Here is a 26,514-nt window from a genome sequence, read left to right as displayed (position 1 = left end):
ACTTGACTTTTGGTCACATGGAAAGTGATGAATGAATAAGCTCTAATAGTCAAGTAACAATAATGATGCCTAATTGACAATCTATTGGTAGCAGGTCTTTTCTTTTCATAACAACCAATTTTGTTTTAGTTAAACGACACAACTTTTAACAAGCTATAAATGTGAATGAAAAAAAGGTGATAATTAATTGGGTAATCAAGTCATTTAGTGTACATGACTGTGACTCTGTAAGTGTGTGGATTGTAACTATTAAGTTTTGATTGAACTACTATAACAAATGTTTAATTTATTATATACTCCAGTCGATTCATAATAAAATGTTATAATTGAAAACTTAATAAAGTTGTGATTGATTTAAAATTACTCGAAAAAAGATTGTGAATGCCTTTACCCACAAAATAACGCCCTTTTAATAGGGAAATAGGAGTATATGTTTACGTACACAAATTCAACATCGTGTCATTATTATATGGATGTAAATTTCTCTAGTTTGCAACTTAATTCAGTGACTGATTCAATATTTGGCGCAAGTTATCCTTTATTAAAAAGAAACACTATTCGCGTTATTAAGAAATTTTCAATATCGATATGATTCGCCCAAAAAGTATTTCCAAAGGCATAACCATATATACATATAGTTCTGGTTGGCAATCCCATAATGTCATTAGTAATTAATCACCACTGACAAACGAAACTATTGATAAATTATACTATCAATTTTTGAATTGAAAAAAAAATCCAACTCTGCGTTTTATTTTAAAAGAATATATTCTTCAATTGTTTAGGCGTCAGATACTGTCATCATATGTATCTTTAATTCATATTTTGCTCATTCTCAAATTATTTATCTCTCAGTTCTGTACTGTTTATATCAGGACTATTTCGGGCGCCGTTAACATTAAAAATAAGCAATTAAAAATAAGCAACAATCCTCAAATATCAAAATCTTGGGTCGACCACTGATTTCAAACTCCTCGATGCAAATATAAATATCCCCGACCACGAGCCTGAGCCGACACTTGCTCTCTAAAATCTAAACACAGGGTGATTTCTTTGTCGTTGGCAGCCATAACCAGGGTAAAAAGGCTGTAATTAAGTGCACTTCCTATTAGAAGATAAATGCTGTCTTCATAATGGAAGTAAAATTTTACTGAAAACTTCCTACTTGAAAAGGGAATTGGAATCCTAAAACAATGATCTTTATTTTGAAAATCATCTTATCTACTTGAAATTTTTCTTTCTAGAAAAGCAGGACGCAAATTATAGGCATGGCCAGGGTTATGTGTGTAAAGGTTTAAACCATGATATGAGCCTTAAAATTAGGAATTATGTCAATTTTGTAACTACCACTTATTATTGCTCAAACGGACGTCAAATTATCGCCCAGTTTTTCCCTCACGCCGTCTAAAATATTAGTAAATGGAATTTAATACCACCAAGTTTAGTCAATTTTTAGTCTATATTGCACCTTATCTGATTTGAACGAGAAATCACGTAAATTGTCTTACAATGATTTTTGAGGGCAAATGTGATGGAGCTAGACATACATTTGTAAAATTTTGGTGATGTGGATGAATACTGCCATAAATGTGAATAACTTTAAAAAAGAGTGATAAAATAAAATAAGAAAAAACAAAATAAAAACGATTATCACCATATTTTGTCTTTAATTTTAATAATAAAATGATGAGGTGCAATTGATTCAAAATAAGTTTGTGATTTAGTCTTTGAATTTATAAAAGGCCCCATAAGCATTGATATGTCATATATCGTCATTTCTGATGCTAAATTTGCGCCATTTAATTTTTATTACTAATATACTGTATAATTCTCATAAAAGTGATAGGGGATTGCATCGGCGACAAAAACTTCGATCCTAATATCAAATTGTGGAGTCCATAAGATAAAATGTAGGCATTGCTGAGGTGGCGAGTTAAGGATAAATTAGACCTAATATATATTTATAAATAATTGTCAGTAAAAGACTGATATTATGGAATACTCCCTCCGACCACGAAAAATAGAACATATTGTGAATGAGACGGGTTTTAATGTGGAATTGGTAAAGTAAGAGAGAAGAGAAAAAAGTAAAATGTGAGGTCCATATTATTAGTAAGAGAGAAGTAGCACTAGTGGAATGTGAGTTTATATTATTAGTAAGAGAAAAGGTGACAAAATAAGAGAGAACTTGTTGAATTTTTTCTTTTTTTTAAACGTGCTGTATTTTTAATGGATGGAGGAATATATAATTTGATTGACAAAGTCATTCGGTCCCCCGTCCATCAGAAGCAATGGCACATTTATTTTACCTGAGGAAATTATATTAGTAGTACTACATATCATAGTATTTGGGCCAATTTCGGGCTTCGAATTCGTGTTTCTAGTTAAACGGATTCAGGCCCAACTATATGGGCCAATTTCGGGCTTGAAATTATTATATTTGAACGAGGGAATAATAAAAATCAATCGTTTCGAAAAATTGATGTTCCTGCTAAAAAGGCGTCAGGCCCAAACGTATGGTCCAATTTCGGGCTTAAATAACAAGTTTAGATAGATGTTTTATGTTTGTTCGGATATTATTCCAAACTTATGGTATATAATTTTTTATTATGAGTTGAATCACAGTGGAGTAATAATTTTTAAAATAGTGAAATTCCATACAAAATTGTGGGACACAATTTCAACCTGTATTACTACTTATATTGAATTTGTAAGAAATAAAATAAAAAGCCACTTTGATTGTAGCCATATGTGCTATGAAAAAGGTTTGAGGGAAGATTGAATGTAATAGTGTAGAGTGGGCTATATATTATGACTCATAGGTATAGGAGAAAATTACAAACTCAACACATCCTAATATATTACTCCATAAATAAGTTTACAAACGATGCACATTCATCTTGAGTTCCCTTTCAAACTCTACATATGGATAAGCCAAAGTTTGTTCGCCCTCTCCCACCTCCCATCTGCATAACAATCACCAAATTAATATGACTCCAAATCATTATCATTAACATTAAATTAATAAGTGGATTAATTACCTATAAGTTTGAACTAGATGGTGGAGGAAAAATGCCACCTCAACTTTTGCTAATTCGAAACCTGGGCAACATCTTGACCCTCCACCAAATGGAGTAAATTTCTTGCATGTTTGATCTTGTTTCTGCATATTCAATCATTAAATTAAATATCTAATTTATAGTCATAAATTAAATATAGATTTTTTGGAAAAATGGGCTTAATTTTACCTGCCATCTGGAGGGATCAAAGTGAAGAGCATCTGCATGAATTGAGGGGTCAAGATGAACTGCAGAGAAAACAGGTAGGACCTTCCAACCTGCTGGAATTATATAATCTGCCCCAAAATAATATCAATGAATTAGCAATACATGTACAGATAGGAAAATTATGTATGTATGCATGAATAATAATTGCATAGAAACTACTTTTTTGGTTGTCAAATAGTGCTGCAACTGATATAGCTTAATTTTGTGGACCATCAAATATTTATCTATTTAAATATATACCTCTAAACTTGACATCTTTGATTGCCTTTCGGTGGACAAATTTAACAATGTTTCCATATCTCAGAGCTTCACTTATGACCTGTCTTAGAAAGGTCCACACAAATTTAATTAATATCACACTTTTTATTGCAGTCAAAAAGATACATTCTGCAATGAAATTAATATTCACTGCTATCATGTACTATTACATGTATAACTACATTAATAATAAATTGTGGAAAAATATCTTACATTTTGTGTGTATTCCATCATTCTGTAATCTTCCCAGTTCAGAAATTCATCCTTTGTCTTCATGCTTCTTATTTTATTATGTTCAAGCTACAACAGCAAACAACAAATTTAGATCAATAAGAATATAATATAGGAGTACTATTATTTATTGACACAGAAATATATATCAAGACATTTACTAAAGTGAAAAAACTTTGACTATTATGAAGCCATCTAGTTCTCATATAAAAGTACTAATTGATGTACTCTCACCACACCCAATTATTAAAATCTCATGATTTTATCTTCAAACACAAGTATAAATAAAGTGTTGACTTCATAAAGAATAAAGCACAGTCTAGTATGGTACTGTACTAAAGCACGCGCGCGGCATCTTCTATCGTCTAAAAGAATATGAAATAAAATACGAGACTGAAATTCGAAACTCGAATTTACCTTTAATTGGTGGACGGCTTCAGGGGATCGATCGAGAAAGAACACGACCATGGACATAAGAAGTGAGGTGGTCTCATACCCACCAAGAAGAGAATCCAACACAAAGCTAACTTTTTCATCTTGGGATAAGGATTCTACACATAGTAGAATCTCAAGAAAATCACTCTTTTTGCAACCATTAATATTACTTCTTCTTCTTTCCTCTATGATTGCTTTGACAGTTGAAGATATTCTAATTCTAGCCTGTAAAGATGTCATGGCAAAAAGGGTGAGCACATGCAATTCATGCCTTTTTTACCCTTAAAAAAAGAGAAATGAAATTCCCATGGGAACAATAATTGATGAAATCCAAATCTAGATATATAGGCTTAATTTATAGTAATAAAAAAAACCTGAACAGCTCTTGCGTATGGAGTGCCAGGAATGTAGATAGGCAAAGAAATGAGGCCTTTCATAAATGTGAGAAAATCTTGAAGAATTTCCTTTGTTTGTGGCTCATCTTGTGTTAGTCCTAGCACTTGCTTCACTATCACATTGAATGTGTACTGCAATAAAAGAAATTAATAATAATATGTAAAACATAGGTAAGTATTTGTCAATTGTCACACCCTTATAAAAAAAATTGACAAGACACATTACCTTCCTAGCTTCCTCACAAAAGAGTACTTGATTCTTGTCCTTCCACGAATCAAGAATCTGCGTGGCAGTCCTCTCGATGTCGTTCAAGAACTCGGGTTTCGACTTCATGGATGTCACGAGTGAAACGGCGATGTTCCTTAGGCGCTTGTGCGTCTCACCAACAACTACTAACATTGAATTTTTCCCCAAAATCCCATGAATCGGTTTAGGATAGCTGCATTGGAACAATTTGTCTTCGTTTTGTAGTATGTAGTAATTCAGCTCTTGGTCACATGAAACAATTGTGGGAGAGAAGAAGAGATGGGATTTGAACACTTTCCCATACCTGCAAAAAAATTATGAATCATCAATTTTTTTTTTCATACACAACACACACTCTCTAGGTGCATGAACACGTGAGTGATGGCAGCTTTATCAAAAAAAACACAATGATGTGAGAACATGTTTATGAACTTGCCTAGAGCAATGGTTTTGTAAAAAGGCACCAATTGAGGTGGAGGAGTGAGGCTTTAAAAAGGAGAGGGTTTCGCCGAGAAGCGGCCATCCGAAGGATCCTCGAGGGACATTCTTCACCGCCACCAAAGGCCAGAAATGGTACACGATCGTCACCAAAGATGAAACGGCTAATACGACCACCACAGCCACGTTGGCAATGATCGAGAGGCCTCCGGCTATGCCAAGGATCAGCAACATATCTTTTTATTTCGAATTTTTTAAATCGGAAGAGTGAAATATTTGTTGCTAAACAGCACTCTGAGGTTGGCAACAAATCTTGGACAGGCTTGAGTTTGACTGGATATATATAGACACAGGAAAATGCAAATGAAAAAAAAATAATGGAGTACTAATAAAAAGCGAAAAAAAGGAAAGAAATTTTAAAAGAAGAAAAGTTCGGTTTAGCCTTTTACCGTTGATGATCATATATATGTAGAGATAGATTAGAGGTGTGTGCAGTAAATTGAAAGACTCAAAGACTGTACAAGGAAGCTAAAAATTTACAATGGGGTTCGGTTTGCAAGATTGTTTCAAATTTGTAATGTGTTTGGTGGATGAGATTCAACCCCACACCTCAATCCTAGATGGATAATCATGAGATAATTAGTCATAGCTACTCCTATGATTAACATAATCTCACAACTCAATCCTAGATTGTATTTCGGTATTATTTTATCTTGGAAACCGAACACCACCCTATAATATTAAATGATAATTTAGCAGCCTCTCTATCCGCTGCGTTGCATATATGACATGGAGAAAAAATTCCCTAGCAGTATTAAAATAGCTGGATTATTACTAGAATATTGTTGAGGGAAATGCTTTTTAGCAAGACAAATCGAATATTAAATACTACTCCGTATATATGATGATCAAAACAAAACTAGCTAACATTAAAATTAGGGCGAGGTGAGTATTGAGTTTTCATATTATTTTCAAATCCTAAAAAACGAAAAAAAGGTCTCCACTCCTCACTCACCAAAGGCCCACATAAAACTACCGGAAATCGATTTTCATTTTAAAATAAAGCCGAAAAGCTGCATTCAATTTTTCTTGGTAAAAGTAAACTTCAATCCACCAATGTTTAAAACGCTTAAATATGTCCGTAAAACACACGAAAAATAAAATAAAATTATGAATATTGCAATAATTTATGTGGCATTACTGAAAAAATAAACCCGAATGAGTGATGACTAATTCTAAAACAACTCATTTCCAATTTCCACATTCACCCACAATTACAAATCACTAACAATAACATAGGCGTCCACGCACCTTATGACTAATTAATGGCCCTAAACTCAGGATCCATATATCTCTCTAGGCTAACAAAGTCATGCCAACGTCAGCAACAATTTCGGTCATACATGGAGTATAGATGTAAATTACATAAGGAATTACTACATAAACTCTATTAATAATTATGATAGGGACCCTTTTTCGGACATTGTTACTAAAATTTAATCGTGTGAACATACGTAGTCATAGTTGCAATAAAAAGGAATTTATGATGAAATTAGATAGAACTGATCAACCTAGTCTAGGATCTAGGCATTTACAGACAAAGTAGGGAGCAGAGAGTTATAAAGATGAATTGTAAATGCAATTTTTATGATATTTGACTGTTTTCTTATTTTTATTTTTGTACTCTGTATTTGACTGGGGTGAATAGAAGAGAGTAATATCTTCACCTTCAAGATTTATCATGTTATGCTTAATAGTACTTGAAAGTAATATTCTTTTCAGTTTTTTCTCAGGAAAAAATAAGAGTAAAGTAGAATACAATTTTTTTTCAATTATCTACTAGTGCAATTTAGTTTCTATCTATTTAATTTATACGGTGGGACGGACGGATTAGTACTTTTCTGTTGTAAAACAAGCCAATTACATTTGGTGTTGGCTACTTTTTCTGGTTAGTACGATTAACAACTTAACATATTAATTAATTTGTTAGTTGGGCAGTAATTCAATGATGTCTCCTGTGACTGATCAATGTCATAATTGTTAGCCATAGTCGTTTACACCTGCCCTTTTGCCTTTATGCATGTTATACATATTGCAAAACATTCTTATACTAATAATTTTAAAAATCGTATGAACTATGAAAAATTATTTTTTATAGGCATACACGCTAAATTTTTTAAAAAAATTTGAACTGATTTTAGTTTTCGACGTATTTTGATACTATATTTTTTTATGTAGCTAAAATTAGGATCATTCCCCGAAAAAAGAAGGCTAAGAATTTTTGATAGAGATGGAAATGGGGAATTTCGGAAACTTGGAGAAGTAGGAGTAAATTTAAAAAATTAAAAGATTCAGAAAAGTAGTGGTCTAATCTTTTGTCAAATTGTATAAATATATATGGATTGCTGAAATAAAAAGGGAGCATGAAAATGGCTGTGTAGTGAGTATAACAACATGCAGGCACTTTAGGTGGTCAAATATAGCCACTATGTAATGAGTAGAAATTCATGATTTTCCACTTATCCATTGTCTCCCAATTTGTAATTAACCATTAATGCCCATAATTGCTGGACCTAACTGCGGCTAATCCACTATCTTAACCTTTTTTTTTTGGTAAAATCTAAATTTGCATATCTTACAAGCATAAAATCACACAATTAATAAATATTAATTTCTTATGTATTTGGAAGATAAAATGAAATATTAAACACTCTTATCATGCGATGCACGCGAGATATTAAAAATTATGCTCAGCCTAACCCTTCCCCTCGTATTTATGATCACGAATATTAGAATTTGTAGATTACCTTTTTAAATCTGATTTATATATACACCAGTCCACTGCCAAAGTAACAAGTTTCATTATAATGATAATTAACGATAAGTGCAAATTAACGTCTACAGATAACTAGCGAAGTGCTAATAAGTAGTTGTAGTGCAAATACAAAAACAGAAATGATTAACTAGCTAGTAGTAGTTGTTGTCTTCCAATGCCTTCATTTTAAGTGCTACTTTCTTGGGGAAACCACATCATATTAACAAATTATTTTTATAATGCATGTTACTTTTCATGCATATCAACTATAGTCTATATATGTTAACAATCGATGTAAACTAGTGGTGACCTTTTGACAAAGTATCTCACACAAACCATAGCAAATCACACCTTAACTCTTTTAAGTGAAAAATTTCTATGATTGATGAATTTTAATCGGCAACCCTCAAGAGAACATTACTTAATTAGCAACAAATTAATGCTTCATATGTTCTTGAGTTTTTTTCAGTTACTATCTAATGACATCTTGTTCTAAAAGCGTATAAAAACTCTTGTGTCACATTTTTCATTTATTGGTTTAGATAATTATAATTTATAAAAACATTATACTATAGTAAGTATGATTTAAAACCACGATGAACTCCTTTTCTTTTTAAATTGAGAAAAGTCTCACAAAAGAAGGGACAATGGCCAACCCGCAGCTTTGTTTGAATGAAAAGTGCTACAACTTTTTCTCTTATTAATTGATGACAATTTTGTACTATTTCTTGTAGCAATATCTCTCCCCTGGAACCAACTGCGCTAAGCCCCTGTGGGATTTTGTACTATTTCTTAAAATTAAAAATATAGTTGTAATGTTATGATCTTCACCAACCAAAAAAACAAATTCAACGAAACAAAAAGAATAAAAAGAAATCAGTTCCTACTAAATATGCAATCTAATTAAACAAAAAAGACATAAAAACACTAAAACCAAAAAGCAATAATCAACCTATAAAATTGTGGAGTACTATGAAAGAAGTGAAGAGTAAATACCTGTGGGCTATGAACATAAGGAAGACTAATTAGAAGCGTGTACATTACAACTCTATTAGTAGGTGTGTGTGAAAACGTTTTTTTGCATTATAGTATATCACTGCAGACATTATGTTATGAGTTATGATTATCAAAGTTTTGGGAGAGAGAGAGAGAGAGAGAGAGAAACAGTTTAATTAAATCTACTAGAATTAAAGGATATAAGAGTTTTTTTAAGGAAGTGGTCGTTGTAGTTTTGGGTGACAAATCCAAAACTAAAGCAGATTTTAAGGGATTTGTAGGAGACTGCATGCTGTAAAACACACTGGTGGGGAAAGATGTTACATAAGCACTTTCTATTCACACAATAGTTTAACCATATTTCAGCTCTTATGTTTGGTATTCTGAAAAAGAATAAACTGACATTAACAATAAATTTTAGAAATTGGAACTTCCTTGTATGATTATTAGTTTGACTATAAAGTGCATTTGTCGTATTGACTATTGAGATCGCAATGGCCTTTAAATTTCAAATATTAGGTACGTGTGTATGGACAAAAAAAATATACAAATTGTGTTAAACTACTTACCATTTTTTTTTGAAAGAGTGGCATTTTATTTGGCTATATCTGTACTACTATAATATAAAGTCAGTGTTAAAATAATTGATCTGAAAATCTGAATTCATTTTTACGCTATTCAATTACATTTGTGCTTCGTATGTGACGTTAATAATTAAAATACAAAACAAAGTGTCGAAGGTCATATATATGTCTAAGCACATTATTTCTTGATTTTGAAGCAATAATTATTAGTTCCAACTTTCAAGAGACCATTTCCTATTTTTCTCATATTGTTCGTCAATCGAAACTCTTACTGTGATTCTATATATGTCTTCCGTCACACACACATGTATTATGTTAAAAATAGATTGACATGTTGCACTGCCACTTTATTACACGAGTTTGTCTTATAGTATATTTTTTAACTGTTACCATTATTTTATAGAGAAATGTACATCTATTCGATTGATTATCACAAAAATATACTCATTCACAGATGTTTAAAAATGATTACATTGGGTAATTGATTTAGTGCCTCTAGGCAAAAGTAGTTAAGAATGGTTTGTTTTTTAAATAAGAAGAATAGCTGCAGTTATCATAAAATAATGAAGGTGGTATCATTAGTGTTAAGCAGGAGGAATAGGCTAATGACTGATATAAATTGGTAGTTATTACAAATAATTTTGAAAATAGCCACTAATCTTAATTTAGATAGTTGGAATCTGCCATATATATGAAGCCAAAAATGCCATGCATGCAATTGCAAAGTGAGATTCACAAGTTCCAAGACTGCACGAGGCACGAGCTTATGTCAGTTTGACCATTCTGTGTTTTTATATTCCCACGTTTGACTCCTTTTTTATACATATAGTAATTAATTATTACTACTACTATTACTATCCTCTTAATTTCTTTATTTTCTTTTTTTCCACTCCATGACAAAAGCTCTTTCAATATTTGGGTCGGGTTTTAGAAACCGTGCATCTTAAATTTAGTTTCCTATATATTCAGTGTATGCATGCTATTTGATTTATGAGGTTTCTTCACTATTAATTGATTTTTCTTATACTCCATAATAGTACTCACATGTCACATTATGTGTCCAATTAAGGCCAATGGGATAACGCATTTGAGTAGTCATAAATTTATACTCCTATACATGTATCCATCTAATTCGGAAAATTAAGGTTTTTTTTTTAAGAGATCTAATTCGAATTTTGAAAAGAAAAACACTAGTTATTTATACACCTCAAAATTATTTTGAAAATTTGATCGAAAAAATAACAAAACATAAATTACAATGAAAAATCAAAATTAAATTATAAAATTACTAAAGAAAAATTGATATTAAGAACATATAAGTTCAGTACGTACTATTTTAGAAATTATTCTAGAATTAATTTCACATTTATAATTAACAATTAACAATACATTAACATAATAGAGACAGCTTGATCCTAAAGTCCATGTCTCGTGCATTCATGGGAGTTTTGAAAATTTGATATTTAAATAATTAAATCATAGGAGTAGTAGTAGTATAAAACAATCGCGTTTGTTCTAATTAATTACTTGGACAATAAAATTCTATAACACTCAATACTTAAATTTATATCAGGTGGATAAATTGATAAAATTATGGGTTAATATTAAAAAATAAAAATAATATAATTATAGTTTTGAAATTCGTCAAGTTATTATCACTATACTATCATAATAGGGATCACTCAGTAAGCTTTAAGAGATCTTTGGTACATAAATTCAGGAGATTACAGAAAAATGACATTAATAATAAATCAAACTCCTATAAATCATACTCCATAATAGGGGTCACTCGACGATGGAATTTTGTAACACATGATCCTAAATAAATTATATTATAGGAAAACTGATATTTAATAATAAATTACTGTATAACTATAATTTTGAAATTTTAACATCAACTATATTATAACATAACAAGGGCCATTCAACAGTCATTTATGCTTGTTGTATGACTAACTGATATTATAGAAAATTTACATTAAAAATTAAGAGTAGTGATAAACGTACTTATACGTACGTACATAACCGAACTTTTTTAAACATTTTACATTGAAAATCATTTTATAAACATTAATTGATTTAAAATAAATTTCATACTAATCATTTTGCAACACTTCAAGAAAGATTTAAAATTTATACTTAAATATTTGTATATTTAATAAAATATATATTTTCTACTAAATATTGTATATTAATTCAAATCATAGTCGAAATCATGCTACGATTCGACATAAAATTTCTATATCACTTCTTTGTTATTGCTACATATATTACAATAAATAACAAAATTAATTTTTAATTAAATTCACTTAAATCTAAATTTTTTTAAAATATTATGTACATGTACAATTATGTACGTTTATCTTTTCCCAAAAATTAATACTAGTATAAAGCATCTTTATTATTTTTAAAAAATATCAATTATATGTAATAACGTAATACGGGCCACTCAATTATGAAAGTTTGTACTAACATATATCCAATTCTTAAGTATATCTCTGATGCATAAATTGATAAAATTATAGAAAAATTTGTATTAAAAAATACGGAGCATATAATTTTGAAATTCATCAATTTATCATTATATTAAAAACATAATAGGGATCACCCATAAAAGTCTTAAAGGAAGATAATTATTTTTAATTAGATGCAGTATAATTATTGATGAATATCAATATTATTTTAACTTTTAGAGTACCATCAAAATGGTTACTAATTTATTTATTATCTTATTACATTCCTCTCTCTATATATATTGGTTACATACATTATTTTGTTTAAACAAATTTGATCATTTAAATATATATGTTATGTAATGTACATAGTATACTTATGAAAAAAGGGCTGTTTTAATTTTTTCAATTTAATTTCAGGTATCTCTTAGTTGGGATCGGATACTCAAGTTTGACAATTAAAAATCTGAAATTAAAATCGGATCGAGTATTGGATATTTTTTTTGGTGCAAAGTCGGGATCGGATAAAAAGTTTTCAGATCAGATACCCATCATACCCGATTGGATAAACTTGTATCTGTCGTAAAATGGTTCTTCACAATCTCGATAGGCTTACTGCAATCTTAAAATTAAAAGAGTTATAATTATGGTGTTTCAGTGAAAGAGATTGGAGCCACTAGGGATGCCGTGTTGTACCAACATTATAATGAACAATTAATCAATATAGGACCCTTTTTTAATATAATAAACTACATTAATTTTTTCGAATAGATGGTCCAAAATTGTAAATCACTAATTAAGGTTGAACTACTTTGAATTATTAGAATAGAACATGAACCCCATTAGCGCTGCAAATCCCATCATTAATCTCAATAATCCCACCATGCATATATATGTTAAATAATCCAAGTCAAACTGTTCACAACTTTACCAATTTTGGTGTAGAATGACGCGATAAGGGTGTAATCAATCTTTGGGAATCAGAATGTTGCTTTGTTAAATTATTGTATATTTGTATGTATGGAGCATAATATATGCAAAGTAAATGCATCAAGTTTTCAACATCAATACCCGGAATATTGATATATAGTAGTAATTAATATGCAGTCCATCATTTGTAAAGACTTATAAGTTACGTTATTAATTTTCTTTTTAATAATTATTTTAATTTTAATATACATCATTTTTTAGACAAATAAAATAAAATTCAAAGCTCAATTAATTTCTTTTAATTCCTCTCTAACTTGATTAATAAAATAAATATATACTCCACCATTTATAAACTTAATGATCTGATAAAATTTTCTGAAGTATGATAATGGAAAATATGTTTTTAAAAAATAAGATGTCAACAAAATATTGATATGCTTTACTGTAGTATTTAAAATTCCCTCCGTCTCTTAAATTTAAACATAATTTCACTGAGCACAGATTCTAAGAAATGCAATGGAAAAATGTTTGAAAAAGTGAATGGATGTGAGTCCAACTTTTAAATATTAATTAGTTTTATAAGAAAAGAATAAATTAGTGGAGTGTGAGGTCTAGTAATTCACTACTAAAAATAGTAAAAAGTGAAATGTGATAAATTTTATGAGATGAAAAAAAAAATACTACGTGACAGAGGGATAGAGGAAGTATTATTCTATATCATATAGAATGTTGCTATTATTCTAGTTTATAAGTATAACAAACTGAAAATGAGAAAAAAGAAAGTGTGCATAAAAAAGTTGTCGTGGTGATGAGGCGGCCAGAGCCAGAGAGAATGAAAGAGGAATACGCTCACGAGATATAGTTGAGTGGACCGGCGCACGTGCAATCATGCACCAAATAATTATTACCAATTTATGATTGTGGGGACATTTTATTTGAACCAATTTATATCTTTCAAAACATTTAAGCGGTAAGATTCATATTAGGCCACAAAAAAAATGTCTCTACTATTCTATCCTTTAATGAAAAATTGTGTTTTGAATGACGATTATTCCCTTATAATTAAAAAAAATGAAGAAAACGGAATGAAAACTCAAATGATTTAATAAGTCGAACCTGATAGGCTGAGTTTTACTATAGCTCCAATTTAAGAGTTTGCAGGTTAAAGACACTGTGCCGATATAATTTTTATTTTGCAATTTTATTTATTTTATAATTCAACTTTTTCATGTACACTGAAATCAAACTGCACATGAAAATATTGCAACACAAACTGGAGTAAGGAAATGCTCATTCATCACATAAAAATGGTCTTCTTCGTCTATTTTGATTTGTCCCACAAAATCAGTCTATTTCTATTTTTGATATGTTTTTCTTTTTTACGAGATAAATCATATTCTTCATTAATAATACTATAATTAATTTTTTTCTCTCTTTTATATTTTATTAATTTTATATTAAAGTATTTATTGTTTATTAAGTTTCTATTTTTATGGAACGAAGGAATATGATTTAGGAAATAGGAAAGTTGCATGCGTGCGTGCAAGAATACAAACAATGCATAAAGAAGAAAGGAGAGAGGGCTTTCAACTCCATTATGGATGTTTGCACGTGGAAGTGGGGTTGCCCTTCCCTTTCTCTAATACTATTATTACCTTTTATTTATTAGGGGTCAAACTCTTTTATGTGAAATCATTTTTTGTGTCAAAATCTACAAGAGGTCTCATTTTATTTTTTATTATCCTTTCAATTTAAAGCCTACTTCTAAAAATATGTTTTGCTGTTGTGAGATCTAGATGATCTAAGCACAACTATTTACGAATAAAGAAACATTCAACAATTTTTATGGGGTACATGCCAGGGGTGGAGTCAAACAACTTTTAAATTAAAAAAATCAATATTTAAAGGGGATGATAAATAAATAAATCAACCTTTAACTTTTACGTAATTTATACACTCATAATGACAATAACAATTCATGAGCTATCAAAACAAAAAAATAATTAAAACTCCTATTAAAAACAACTTGAATAAACGTCAATGAATAATAAGGTCATTCATTATCTACAGACTTTCAACTTAGCAAATAAGGTACCAGGCCCACGCATCTATTGATTTTGCATTAATGAGCCTAATAAAAGTATTTATAACCTTCCAACTAAGTAAAATATGAACTATTGGTATTGGTAGCCCATAAATGACAATCAAAGAAGATAAGTGAACATTCTTTTTGTAATGCAAAAGTGAAATATCCTAAATTAATAAGATATTACTAAATTATGGTATTATTCGTTAGTAAACTTTAATTTGTTTTAATATAAATGGTAAATTTACTTTTTTCGTGTAGTGTATGTTTGATTCAATTTATTATTCCATATGACAATTAAAATGTCGCGATCTCAGTATAAGTTCAATGTTAATTGTCTTTCTTGCCTCAGCTCATTTCATTTTCTTCTGTGTACATGCCTTTTTAATGTGTATGATTGTCACGTGCAATAATCATGTGAATTAGATGCTTAAATACAAAAGCCATGGCAATAATAATCTGAATTAGATCCTTAAAATTGAACGAACTGCATGATGGAAATCATAAAATTGATTTATTCGTATATTTGTTATGTTAAGATTTTCAAATAGATGAACTAAAAAAAATGGCTGTTATTGTAAAGTTTTATTGTGCTATAGGTTATTGGGGATTATTTAAAATGTTTTTCCTTTCGTAGATTTTCACTATTCATTTATTATTTGTATTTGGAGATTACCTAGTAAATTGGAGGCTAGCTATGAATAGAATTACTAAAAAGGGAGGTGAATATACACCGTAAAACTAACACATCAGTATGTGCAACAAAGTAATTACTTTTTTACTTTAAAAAAAAAATTAATTCATAAATGTATTTTTCGTTACTTATCACAGAGGAATTTCTCCATGTTAAGCAACATCGACACATTGTAAGAAAACATTATAGGAATTTTCCCATGTTCAAACAAATCAAGATTCAAGAGCCCTTTTATCTGTTTCCTCTTGAAAGGCGAAGGATAAATATTGCCACTATATGTCTTTGAATATCAATAAAATCTCCTCATTATTTGATTTGCTTTCGTTTGGACAAAACACATTGTGTGTTTAATCTAGCAATTCAATGTCGTATGCTTACCTCTTCAAGTACATTATCATCGGTGATACCGGTAATATCCTTTTTTCCTTTCTCGCGTTTGTTTAGGTTTATTAAATACTTTTTTCGATTAGATTATGATATTGATTTATTATTTTGGCATTGTCTTATGATCTGTAATATTTCGACTGTGTAAATGATTTATTTTTAACTCAATTAAAGCTTTAGTTGTAGTTTTTGCAGTGAGAAACTGTGAAAATATGATTCAGAAATTGCCTTCATAGTCTTGCAATCTGATTTTGTATCTCTGCCATATAGATCTGTAACATTATTATGCACATTAAGAACGAACTATGTCATGGTAAAATTTGTATGTGATGATGGATGGATGAAGTTTTTGTATCATTTCTTCAGGTGTTGGAAAATCATGCCTGCTTCTGCAGTTCACGGACAAGCGCTTCCAGCCAGTGCACGACTTGACTATTGGTGTCGAATTTGGAGCTAGAATGATTACCATTGAGAGCAAACCGATCAAGCTACAAATTTGGGATACGGTTTGTCATATGATATATAGACATTGGTTTTCTTATAATGCAATGTTATGAACAACATTTTTGGTGCCAACTTGTGAACTAAGATGTTCCTTTGTCATTTTTCTTATGTACAAAATAGCTATGGTTAGTTGGTATCTTCGTTTCTTATGATCCTTATTTCATAATGATCATGCCAGGCTGGTCAAGAATCGTTTAGGTCGATTACGAGGTCTTACTACAGAGGTGCTGCTGGAGCCCTGCTAGTCTACGACATCACAAGGTGTTATTTTTTTGAATACACGGAAATTAGATACATTAGCTTTAATTCAATGGTGTAATTAAATTATGGACTAAAAATTCAGATGCAGATGGTTACTTCTCTCCCACCATTTTTTTCTTTCATAATGAGAATGTTTTCGTACAATTTAACTCCAAACATATAAATTTAGCCTTTGTAACAATAACATATGTTTCAACTTCACCAATGAAACCCGATTTCGATATAAAAGGGGCTCCATTGAATCGTGTTGTACCAACTGATTGAATTCGATTTCATCACTTCTAGGAGGGAAACTTTCAACCACCTTGCCAGCTGGTTGGAGGATGCAAGGCAACACGCGAGCATGAACATGACGATAATGTTGATAGGAAACAAGTGTGATCTAGCTCACAGAAGGGCCGTTAGCACTGAAGAAGGTGAGCAGTTTGCAAAGGAGAATGGCTTGGTATTCATGGAGGCATCTGCTAAAACAGCTCAGAATGTCGAAGAGGTAAAACCAGTACTCATCAAGTTCAAGTCCTTCATATAATGAGCTACTATATGTTATAATGTACATAATATTTCATGTTTCTTGTGACTCTTTTCCTCAGGCCTTTGTGCAGACTGCATCAACAATCTATAAGAAGATTCAGGATGGCGTTTTTGATGCGGCGAATGAGGTGCGTGCAAGAATTTTCTAATATGGCAAATTGATGATAATGATGGCCTTATAACTTGTTTTGTCAAGAATGGTCTAGAGATATTTGCCATATTCATTTTAGTTTGTGTCTTGTTTTCGCAGTCGAATGGGATCAAAATCGGATATGGAGGAAACCAAGGAACTTCAGCTGGAAGAGATGGAGGTGCTTCTCAAGCTGGAGTTTGCTGCGGTTGAAACTTTGTGGAGAAAGTATGAAAATGACGAGTGTTAATCTTTATTTTCTTATGTTTCAAATAGGTCTCACATATATTATCAACAATGTACTTACTACAATGTTGATCCACATTCTAAAGTTGGTTGATGTGAAAACAAAGGACATTCCTCATCAAACTTTTATGTATATGTTTTTTTTATGGTTGAACTAGTTTACATTATTACTATACGTATATGAACAAGGTCCATGGTGATGAAAAATCGAATTTCAAATAGGTGTTTCATGTTTAGGGGATTGTTGGGATTCGTTAAATAAATTTTTGATCAATTTAGATGATTATAGGATTAATTACTTCCATGTTAATTCATGCTAATAACACAAATAATTCATGTAAATTAAGAATTAAAATCCTAAACCACCGCTTAGATAGTTCAATATTTTGATTCTCTTTGTGAGGACAAAACTAATCAAATGTAAATGAGTTGGGCTAATCAGTTTCCTTTTTATAACGTTATAATGTGCTTGCTAGCGCCGAAAATTTCAATCAGGCCCTGATTGATAAGCAAACAATGAAATTCTGGGCCATAAAGATGAAATCCCTAAAATTATGCTCAACTAAATTTAATATATCCACCACTCATCCTTCTCCTCTCCTCATTCTATCGCACACATCAAGCCTAATTCTCGTCATGCTTGCGTCATCATTGTTACAGGCGAGCTTCTGCCGGACTTTTACATTTCTCTCCGACTGAATTTTGTGTACCAAAAGAATAATGGTCAGCTCTTAATTTTCTCTTTCATTTTGTTTATTTTTATAAACCATACGTGTCTATCGAATTTGATTTTAAAATGATTTCTTCAATGTGCATTAGTGTGGAATAAGAATTGGCTTGATTTCAGGAATTTTCTGGTTTGTATACCAAAGGAGAGTTAGGTGTTCAGTCCAGGTTTAATATGAAATCTGCAATGTAGCCATGTATTCACATCATCTTCATAAGATTTCGGTTTTAATATGCACTGCCTCATTAATTCTTTAGGTTTATTATTTACCACTCTGGTTGTACTTTGCGCTGCCATATATTTATCTAATGGAAATTAAATTGCTGTTATTAGTGTATTTCCTGACTCTGTTTTGTGTTATTCATTTCTGGCATTGATGGAGTCTAATTTGCAGAATTATCCCTCTTTTTGACTTATTATATGGTCTAATATTTTAATGGTGTGTTCATTTAGAAACTATGTGGGCATCATTTAGGTTGATTTATGTAGAAATTTTTTTTTTGCTATATAGAGCTTCAGAGAAGTAAGAGGCAGACCTCGAAGGGATTACCCTTCAAGATCAGAAGATAGATCCTACCATCGTCGAGAAAGTAATCCGCCATCAAGGCACCTCTGGGTTGGAAATCTTCCTCATAACTTAACTGAAAGTGATGTAGCTCATCTCTTTTTACACTTTGGAGAGCTTGAGAGCATTGCAGTCCAACCAGGCCGGAGCTATGCTTTTATTAATTATATAAGTAAAGAAGATGCCTATGATGCATTTAAAGAGCTTCAAGGTTTTGATATCGAAGGCAATCCACTTAGGCTTGAGTATGCCAAGGCGGTTAGTTCTGTCAATCTTTGTCTTTTTTTCTTCTCGTTCTGTATTGATGCCTTTCCTATGTTAAAGTATATTACTTGCCCTGTTCTATGGAATCTATAGTTATCCAAGTTAGGGCTACTGCACTGCAGAAGATTCAAAAATGCTCACATGGAGACTCGAATCATTGCACAATCAGTTCCATCTCATTCGTGCACATCAGTTACTATTTAAAGGTTTTCACTCTCCTCAGCTGGCATTCCAAAATGAGAAGGAACAAAAAGTAGACAATTATACTTATGTAGTCTACTTGTTAATGACTGAGATTCTTATCCTCACTTTGTTCCACTCAATGCTTTCCAATTATTAGCATGAGTTTTGCTCGCTCGCACAATATCTTACATCAAGTGCAATTACTCCAAGGTGCTGAACCAATGCTTCCCTCTTTACACATGGATCTTTCCATCAAAACATGGATGCTTTGTGCCATTCTTGTGTGCCCTGCGCTCTTAACAAGACTGACTGGAAGTCCTCTTTAGTAAATATTTGCATTAGATGAAAAAAGTTATGCAAGCAAAATAAGGCTAAACTATTGAACATATCCATTGCTTGCCAAGTAGTTGAGTTACTTCTTAGTTCTTACATATGGGCAGCCAGTCGCCAGAAAAACCAGACTTCATATTCTTGCTAATTGCTGTGAACTTGAATTGCACATGAATAGAGTTAGCATTTATCAGCAGGCCTCCTCCAAGGCACATATCTCCAGACATGTTCGAAAAGTTAAAACTAGTTGAACGGTGTAGGGTGACTGAATTTGTAGTTCCTGTCCTTGAACCATAATATGTCTCGTTTGTGGTCTTAGTATCTCAAAGCTTTGCTGCACAAGGAACATTTTACACCATGGTGGATGTACACAGCTAACTATGCACTTACTACAAGGAACCTTCTATGGGTTTCTACTTCGTTGTTCAAATCAAGCAGGACAGTGCTCATATCGACACAATGCTAATATGCAACTTTAGACCCTCACAAATGCATATTAATCTATTGAACTTATTGTTCAGCACTGTTATTTCTGACCAAACACTGCAAGTTATATCCAGTCGTGTATTTTGCAAAAAGGCCATTGTAACTCCATTGCATCAAACACCACGCATATCATTATATGTTTCTCACAGCTTGTACCTGTCAGCTAGTGATTTCATTAGAAGCACAAATCATTTTTCTCCAAAGGTGGAAAACAATGAAGATGGAGAAAACTGTCTGTATGTCTCCGACGATATAATTCTAAGCCATTCATCTTATAGCGCTAAAAGACATTTTGGCTCATGATACGCATATCTTTATGATATTATATTTTTTGGGAGAAGAAGGTCATATTATTCATGGTCCAGTGTGCTGAGCTACATTTATCCATGGAAGAGTCCAAATGTCTGGTGAAATCTCATCCAATGAAACGTGAAGGTGTAAACTGTCACCTAGTTGCCTATACTCGGTATACAGCATTAGTGTCGTATGTGTGATAGGTACCAAGACTTCAGGATGGGGTTTAAAGAGCTGATATTTCAATGAAACACTGTATCTACAACTCACCTTCAAATGCATGCCCCATATCCAGCACATCTAGACTCCAACATAAAGAGAGAAAATCACATATAGCTAAAGTAAGCATGTGAGGTCAATGAATGAAAAAGTTAAATGTTCTCTTGAATCGAATGAACCATAAACCTCTGTATCTGTTTCTTGCTCTGACTTTGCTATAAGTAATAAAAGGCCACTGATAAACTTTTCCTAGTAATTATTCCAACTCCTAGCTTTCAGGATTTGGTTCAGTGACATGCTTTTCAGGCAAAATGAATGCATAAAGTAGTTGTGTGATTCTCTAAGTTGTAGGTAATAAGCAGAAGGCTATATGGTAATTGCCTTTTCTGATTTCTGTGTCATGTGTAGATAGTTTCTTCCCCTGAATTCAATTGATTTGTGACTTTTATATGTTTTTAATACCTTTGTTTGACAATATAGATAAAGCACTCTTTGAAATATCTTCTCAGCATTAATATTCTGCTATAAAGATACAGGTGAAGTTGGTTGCTTCATTGGCATGTAGTTCTTAGTTATGTAATAGCTGCAGCGAGCCATTTTTATAAAAAAAACCTTGATTAAGCAGATGAAAGACAATCAACCCTGCAGAACACAAGTATACCTTTGAGATGCTCCTCCACAAAACTTTCCGAAGCACACTTAGGACTTTCATATCTTTCATAGGACCATTATAACTGTATATAATGGGATCATCCAGTCTAAACTCAGGGACTGATGTGTAGGCTAGATCTGCACTCATTTCCATGTTATGTAATAAATGTTAGGACTCAGGAGGAGTCCCTTGGTTTTCGTGGCCCCTTAGAGTCTTGCTTAGCCTAGGTGTGCTAAAGAGGTGCAACTCATGGAACTCTAAATATCATGGTGATGTGAGAAAGTATTTAAAGATATGAAGTTTTAAGGACTGTGAACTTTGGTAGTAAGAAGAAGAAAATTGTAGGGTTAGGTAGTGTTCTCTGGCGATTGGCGAGTATTCTGAATGCTGGTGTTAAGGGAGTGCCATTGGTGACCCACCAATGAATTCCTTTGTTCCCTTTTGCAGATCTCAGAAGTTGGAGATCTTTGCACATTTCTGGTTCAAACTTTCTGTTCACTTGAGATTTTTGCTGGATGCATCTCCCTGTTTAGATGCTATATGCAGAATTTTTTCTTGGTACCCTTAGCAGATAACCTCACTCTCACTCTCAGTCTCAGTCTCAGTCTCACTCTCACTCATGCATAGACATGTATGTATATATTGAGTGTATCCATTTTATCTTTTGAGAAATTTTTCCTTTCTTTCAGCTTGTATACCATCTAGTTACTGAACATTGCATTGGTAATTACATGTTCAGTTTCTTGTGGTTGCAAAACTCAATATCAAACTGCTGGTTGAAGGCTAATATGTTGCTTTTATGGTGAAACAATGTGAAATTCTCTGTTTGTTCACATAACTGAATTGACTTTGTCCTGTATTTTGTGTTTCTCAACATTTTGAATCTTTTGATTTATTATCCTTTTTTGGTTTTGAAGAGGAGTCGAGCTATCATGGCTCTTCTTTTTTCAGTTTTTATGCCACAGTGAAATTTCTTTCTTAGAATTCGGGCACTGCTTCTATGGTGCAAAAATGATACGGATAATAAGATGGCGGATTTTTCTTTTCAGTACTTGCTCAATTTCCTCCCCTCAAGTGTATATAATGTGAAGAGAGAGAGAGAGAGAGAGGGAGAGAGAGAGAGAAGTTAGATGGATGGATTTTGAACAATTTAATTATAGATTAGTGGTTGTGGAAGAAGCTTTGACTTTTCAAGTATGTAATTCAATAGTAGTAATGGAGTTCAAATTTGCAGGAAAAATCATTAGTTCCACCACGTGATGCAGATTATTACTCTGAGCGCGAACTGAGGGATAATCCATATTCCAGGGGACGAGGGTCTCCCTTTTCCTCGAGGGACTCAAGAATGCGTTACTCTAGTCCCGAGTTATCACATCACAGAAAATCCAAGAGTGACATTAATGCAGAACCAAGTGAGGTCTTGTGGATTGGATTTCCTGCCCAGCTGAAAGTAGATGAATTTGTTTTGAGAAAGGCCTTTTCACCATTTGGTGACATTGAGAAGATAACTGCATTTCCAGGTCGCACTTATGCATTTGTTCGTTTTAGAGATGTGATGGCAGCCCGCAATGCTAAAGAAACACTACAGGGGAAATTACTTGGAAATCCCCGTGTAAATATTTGTTTTGCAAAGAATGACATTGGGCCATCAAACAGAGAGAGGAGCTCAAATGCTCCTGCTTCACCACACATTGGAAAACATGGACGCACTGAATATCTTGATGACTTTCGTTCTGATAGGGACTATGGTCATATGTCTGGTGATCACAGCATCAGATCTCCTAATGAGCCACATCTGGATTATGGTGATCGTAACATGAGGCATACTGATTCTTGGTCCGGGAGGAATAATATCCATCAACGGAGGAGATTCCCCAGGAAAGGGTCTGAGCTTGGGATATCCACAGATATTTATGATCATCCCCATAGCCATCCAAGGAACATGAGAGCACATATTCGTGAATTCTCTCCTGAAGGTTATCCTCATCAAGGTCCTATCTATGATGATCCGTGGGATTTGCCCGAAGATGTATCTCTCTTGCATGGGGTAAAAAAACTGAAGACCAACACATTTCCTACTGATAATGAGTTGCCAGAATATCCACTGTCTGATCTAGAGAAATCGAAACGAATGCCCTCTCGTAATATTTCTCAGTCTGGTCTCCTTGATATCAATGACAGATCCAGACATTCAGGTGGTAGACCAATTTCTGAGCGTTTGATGAACACTGGCCGAGGTGATAATCAGAATCCACCATATGATGATTTTCAGGTTGCTCCTTTGCCGATGATGCCTCCCCTTGATATGAGAAAATTGACTCCTGATTCTCGTGAATCTTCCTCAAAAGAAGTGTGGAGGTGGAAGGGTATGATAGCTAAGGGTGGAACAACTGTTTGTCGTGCTCGCTGCTTCCCTGTTGGTAAACCACCGGACATTGTCCTGTAAGTAGTAGCCTATCACAATCCTTTTCTAAACAGGTATCATGCTTATCGGTTTCCCAGAAGCTTTCAAGGTTTTATATTGGCAGAAATTGCTGCAGACATTTATCGGGAATCTGTTGAGCACTCCGCTTATCAGATAGTACACTTGATATGCTAGAAAGATAAATAAGCACATCCAATATTTCTCATTTGGACATTTTTTTCCATTGGAAACATAATAGAATCTAGAGGAGTATGGCTGCTCCGGAGAATTTATTGAAACGATATGTGACTTTTACTATTTTATCAATTGTACTTGGATATTGCCCTTTTCGTTACATCTTTCACCTTATGCTACCAGACTACTCATGAAATGGTTTTTAATTTGCAGGCCTGAAATTCTTGATTGTACAGCGAGGACTAGCTTAGACATGCTTGCGAAACATTACTATCAGGCGGCTAGTGCTTCAGCTGTCTTTTTCACCCCAGCAAATGATCCTGACATTTCATATTACAACGAATTCACGAGCTATCTTGTGGAGAAGCAGTGGGCAGCAGTTGTAAAATTGGATGAAAGGAACACCTTATTTCTCGTACCTCCTTCAGAGTTCTCTGAGAATGTTTTGAAAGTACCAGGTAAAGTGTGCATCTCTGGTGTTGTCTTGAGGTTAGATCCTCCTGGTTCTAGCCAAGGATTCCTTCCTCCAAACGAAAACCGAGAAACTCCATTTAACTCGTTCCTGAATGACTCGGTGTATCAGAATTCAGTCTCACCTTCGGGGCCTCACTTGCCGCCTCCACCACCTTTTATTAACGATATGCGGTCAGTTGATTCTCAGCTGGCATCGTCTCTCATCGGGCAAAAGAGACAATTGAGTGGCGTATCGGGTTCAGGAGAGTATAAACCATCAGGAGGAAACATGAATCAACCAGGTTACCAGTCCCAAATGCCCCCTAATTATGGATTACCTAATAATCAGATGTCAACCGATTTCCCACCACCACAGTACGATCTAGTGCGGCAGTTGCTGCAGCAGTCCCCAAACTTAGTTACATCACAACGAGAGCCTCAGTTAAACCAGCAACAGCAGCTTCAAAATGCCAGGCAAGATGATGCAGACACTGATCCGCAGAAACGTTTGGAAGCAACGCTGCATCTCGCCGCAGCTCTTATTCAGCAAATCCAGCAAGGGAAAGGTACCTGAGAGATCGAAATCGTTTGTGGAGCTGTGCTATTGCATTCTTAGTGATAATCGAAAACCGGCTTTCTGTTTTGCCTTCTTGTCCTCTTCTTGTACTTTTTATGGATTGTTATGTAACAGTAGATTTGTGTGGAAAAATATGGATAAAGGAACCTGTGCTTACACATTCATTCCTGAGATTGGCTTTGGGTATTTAAGTTGATGTATTGGTGTTCTTGCTAAGCAGACGGGATTTGGATTATACACCTCAATTTTTATCTACCGTTGATGTCTTTCGTCATGTTTGTGTTTGTAGTTGCATTCAGTGTGTGCAATCTTGCAAGGCTAGGAATGTACAGTACATTGGTTGTAAGACTTGTAACAATTGAATAGTGAAATGATTCGTTATGAACAATCAATGTTGATACTCCAAAAAATGTGAGATAGTTGATGATAAATCTAACAGCGTCAAAAGTTTGCAGGGCTATCATCCAGCTGCTTCTCGTCTTCTATATCCACCTCCAATATTTCCTGGAAGCCCAGAAATGATCTCATTAGGATCATATACAAACATTAGCAGACACAAAGTGGATCGAGCAGCACTTACAGGTATTCTCTGCTTCAAGTAATTCCCCAACCTAGCCAAAACTGTGGAACGTTTGTGCCAAAATCGGCCGCTGAGCCTGATCTTCACATACGGTCCATCCAATTCCGCGAGTTCCACTTTTCCTATCCAATCCACATTATCAGATACTACTACACATTGAAAAATTCATGGTGACAGTTGAGAAGTAGTATCACCTGTTATGTTAACTGAAGTGTCAAAGAGCTGCCCCAGCTGCAACAAATTAATAAAAGTGTGAGGGAGGTAAATGCAGGGAGAGAGAGTTGCGAAGACGAACTTGCCTCTGTTTTAGCATCGATGAGAACTTGCTCGATATTATCCTCTGTTAAATCGAGTGGTGCTGATGAGGCTGAGATTGCAGCACTAGGGAACCTCCGCCTCGGGTTTCTGAGATGGATCATTGTGGTTCGATTCTTCAACTGCAACAGTGTGGGTGCGGAGAAGAGATTGGATGCAAGATGATGTGATGAAGGTGGAAGTTTTGCTGTGGGAAAGAGGCTGCTATGGAAAAGTTTCAGTGGCATTGTTACCTGTTTTTGTTATCCAACAAATGTGTGGCCAAAATATGAATAATATTTAGTCTTACTTTTTATGCATTATTCATCACTTCTTTTTATATGAGTAATGTGTAACTCGTTTCAAGCCCGGACCTGTCCCATAAT

At 33.3% G+C, this 26,514-nt stretch overlaps 4 protein-coding genes across 7 annotated transcripts; 2 read left to right on the top strand and 2 right to left on the bottom strand.

Moving 5' to 3' along the window:
• Nucleotides 1–2,835: 2,835 nt before the first annotated feature.
• Nucleotides 2,836–5,638, bottom strand: LOC125196523 (cytochrome P450 724B1-like). Its single transcript, XM_048095071.2, has 9 exons — nt 5,290–5,638; nt 4,833–5,157; nt 4,586–4,738; nt 4,194–4,436; nt 3,759–3,845; nt 3,528–3,606; nt 3,249–3,355; nt 3,042–3,163; nt 2,836–2,966 (listed from the first exon to the last, which is right to left on the bottom strand). The coding sequence occupies exons 1-9, from the start codon at nt 5,523–5,525 to the stop codon at nt 2,879–2,881; spliced, it is 1,440 nt and encodes a 479-aa protein (XP_047951028.2). The 5' UTR covers nt 5,526–5,638; the 3' UTR covers nt 2,836–2,878.
• A 10,365-nt stretch (nt 5,639–16,003) lies between these two features.
• On the top strand, nt 16,004–18,070 carry LOC125193446 (ras-related protein RABB1c-like). The gene is made up of 6 exons (XM_048091235.2): nt 16,004–16,258; nt 16,600–16,739; nt 16,916–16,998; nt 17,284–17,488; nt 17,589–17,657; nt 17,780–18,070. Exons 1-6 carry the CDS (start codon nt 16,213–16,215, stop codon nt 17,870–17,872), a joined length of 636 nt encoding a protein of 211 aa, XP_047947192.1. The 5' UTR covers nt 16,004–16,212; the 3' UTR covers nt 17,873–18,070.
• A 333-nt stretch (nt 18,071–18,403) lies between these two features.
• Nucleotides 18,404–25,509, top strand: LOC125193447 (flowering time control protein FPA-like). Of its 4 annotated transcripts, XM_089056424.1 has the most exons (5): nt 18,406–18,628; nt 19,144–19,455; nt 22,860–24,067; nt 24,438–24,682; nt 24,808–24,994. In XM_089056424.1, exons 1-5 carry the CDS (start codon nt 18,626–18,628, stop codon nt 24,858–24,860), a joined length of 1,821 nt encoding a protein of 606 aa, XP_088912550.1. In that variant the 5' UTR covers nt 18,406–18,625; the 3' UTR covers nt 24,861–24,994. The 4 variants fall into 4 exon arrangements, with proteins under 4 accessions (XP_088912549.1, XP_088912550.1, XP_088912547.1 ...); XM_089056421.1 differs by having other exon boundaries at nt 18,407–18,628; nt 24,438–25,509; XM_089056422.1 differs by lacking the exon at nt 18,406–18,628 and adding an exon at nt 19,555–21,095 and having other exon boundaries at nt 19,319–19,455; nt 24,438–25,509.
• Nucleotides 25,510–25,590: 81 nt separating this feature from the next.
• LOC148929242 (uncharacterized) lies at nt 25,591–26,434 on the bottom strand. Its single transcript, XM_089056425.1, has 4 exons — nt 26,134–26,434; nt 26,029–26,065; nt 25,835–25,956; nt 25,591–25,758 (listed from the first exon to the last, which is right to left on the bottom strand). The coding sequence occupies exons 1-4, from the start codon at nt 26,374–26,376 to the stop codon at nt 25,696–25,698; spliced, it is 465 nt and encodes a 154-aa protein (XP_088912551.1). The 5' UTR covers nt 26,377–26,434; the 3' UTR covers nt 25,591–25,695.
• Between the last annotated feature and the right edge of the window lie 80 nt (nt 26,435–26,514).

This window comes from Salvia hispanica, chromosome 4, assembly GCF_029641045.1.
Source record: "Salvia hispanica isolate PSC_SH4W2 chromosome 4, Shi_PSC_v1, whole genome shotgun sequence".
Classification (NCBI taxonomy): Eukaryota; Viridiplantae; Streptophyta; class Magnoliopsida; order Lamiales; family Lamiaceae; genus Salvia; species Salvia hispanica.
This window is presented reverse-complemented; position numbering and strand designations above follow the sequence as displayed.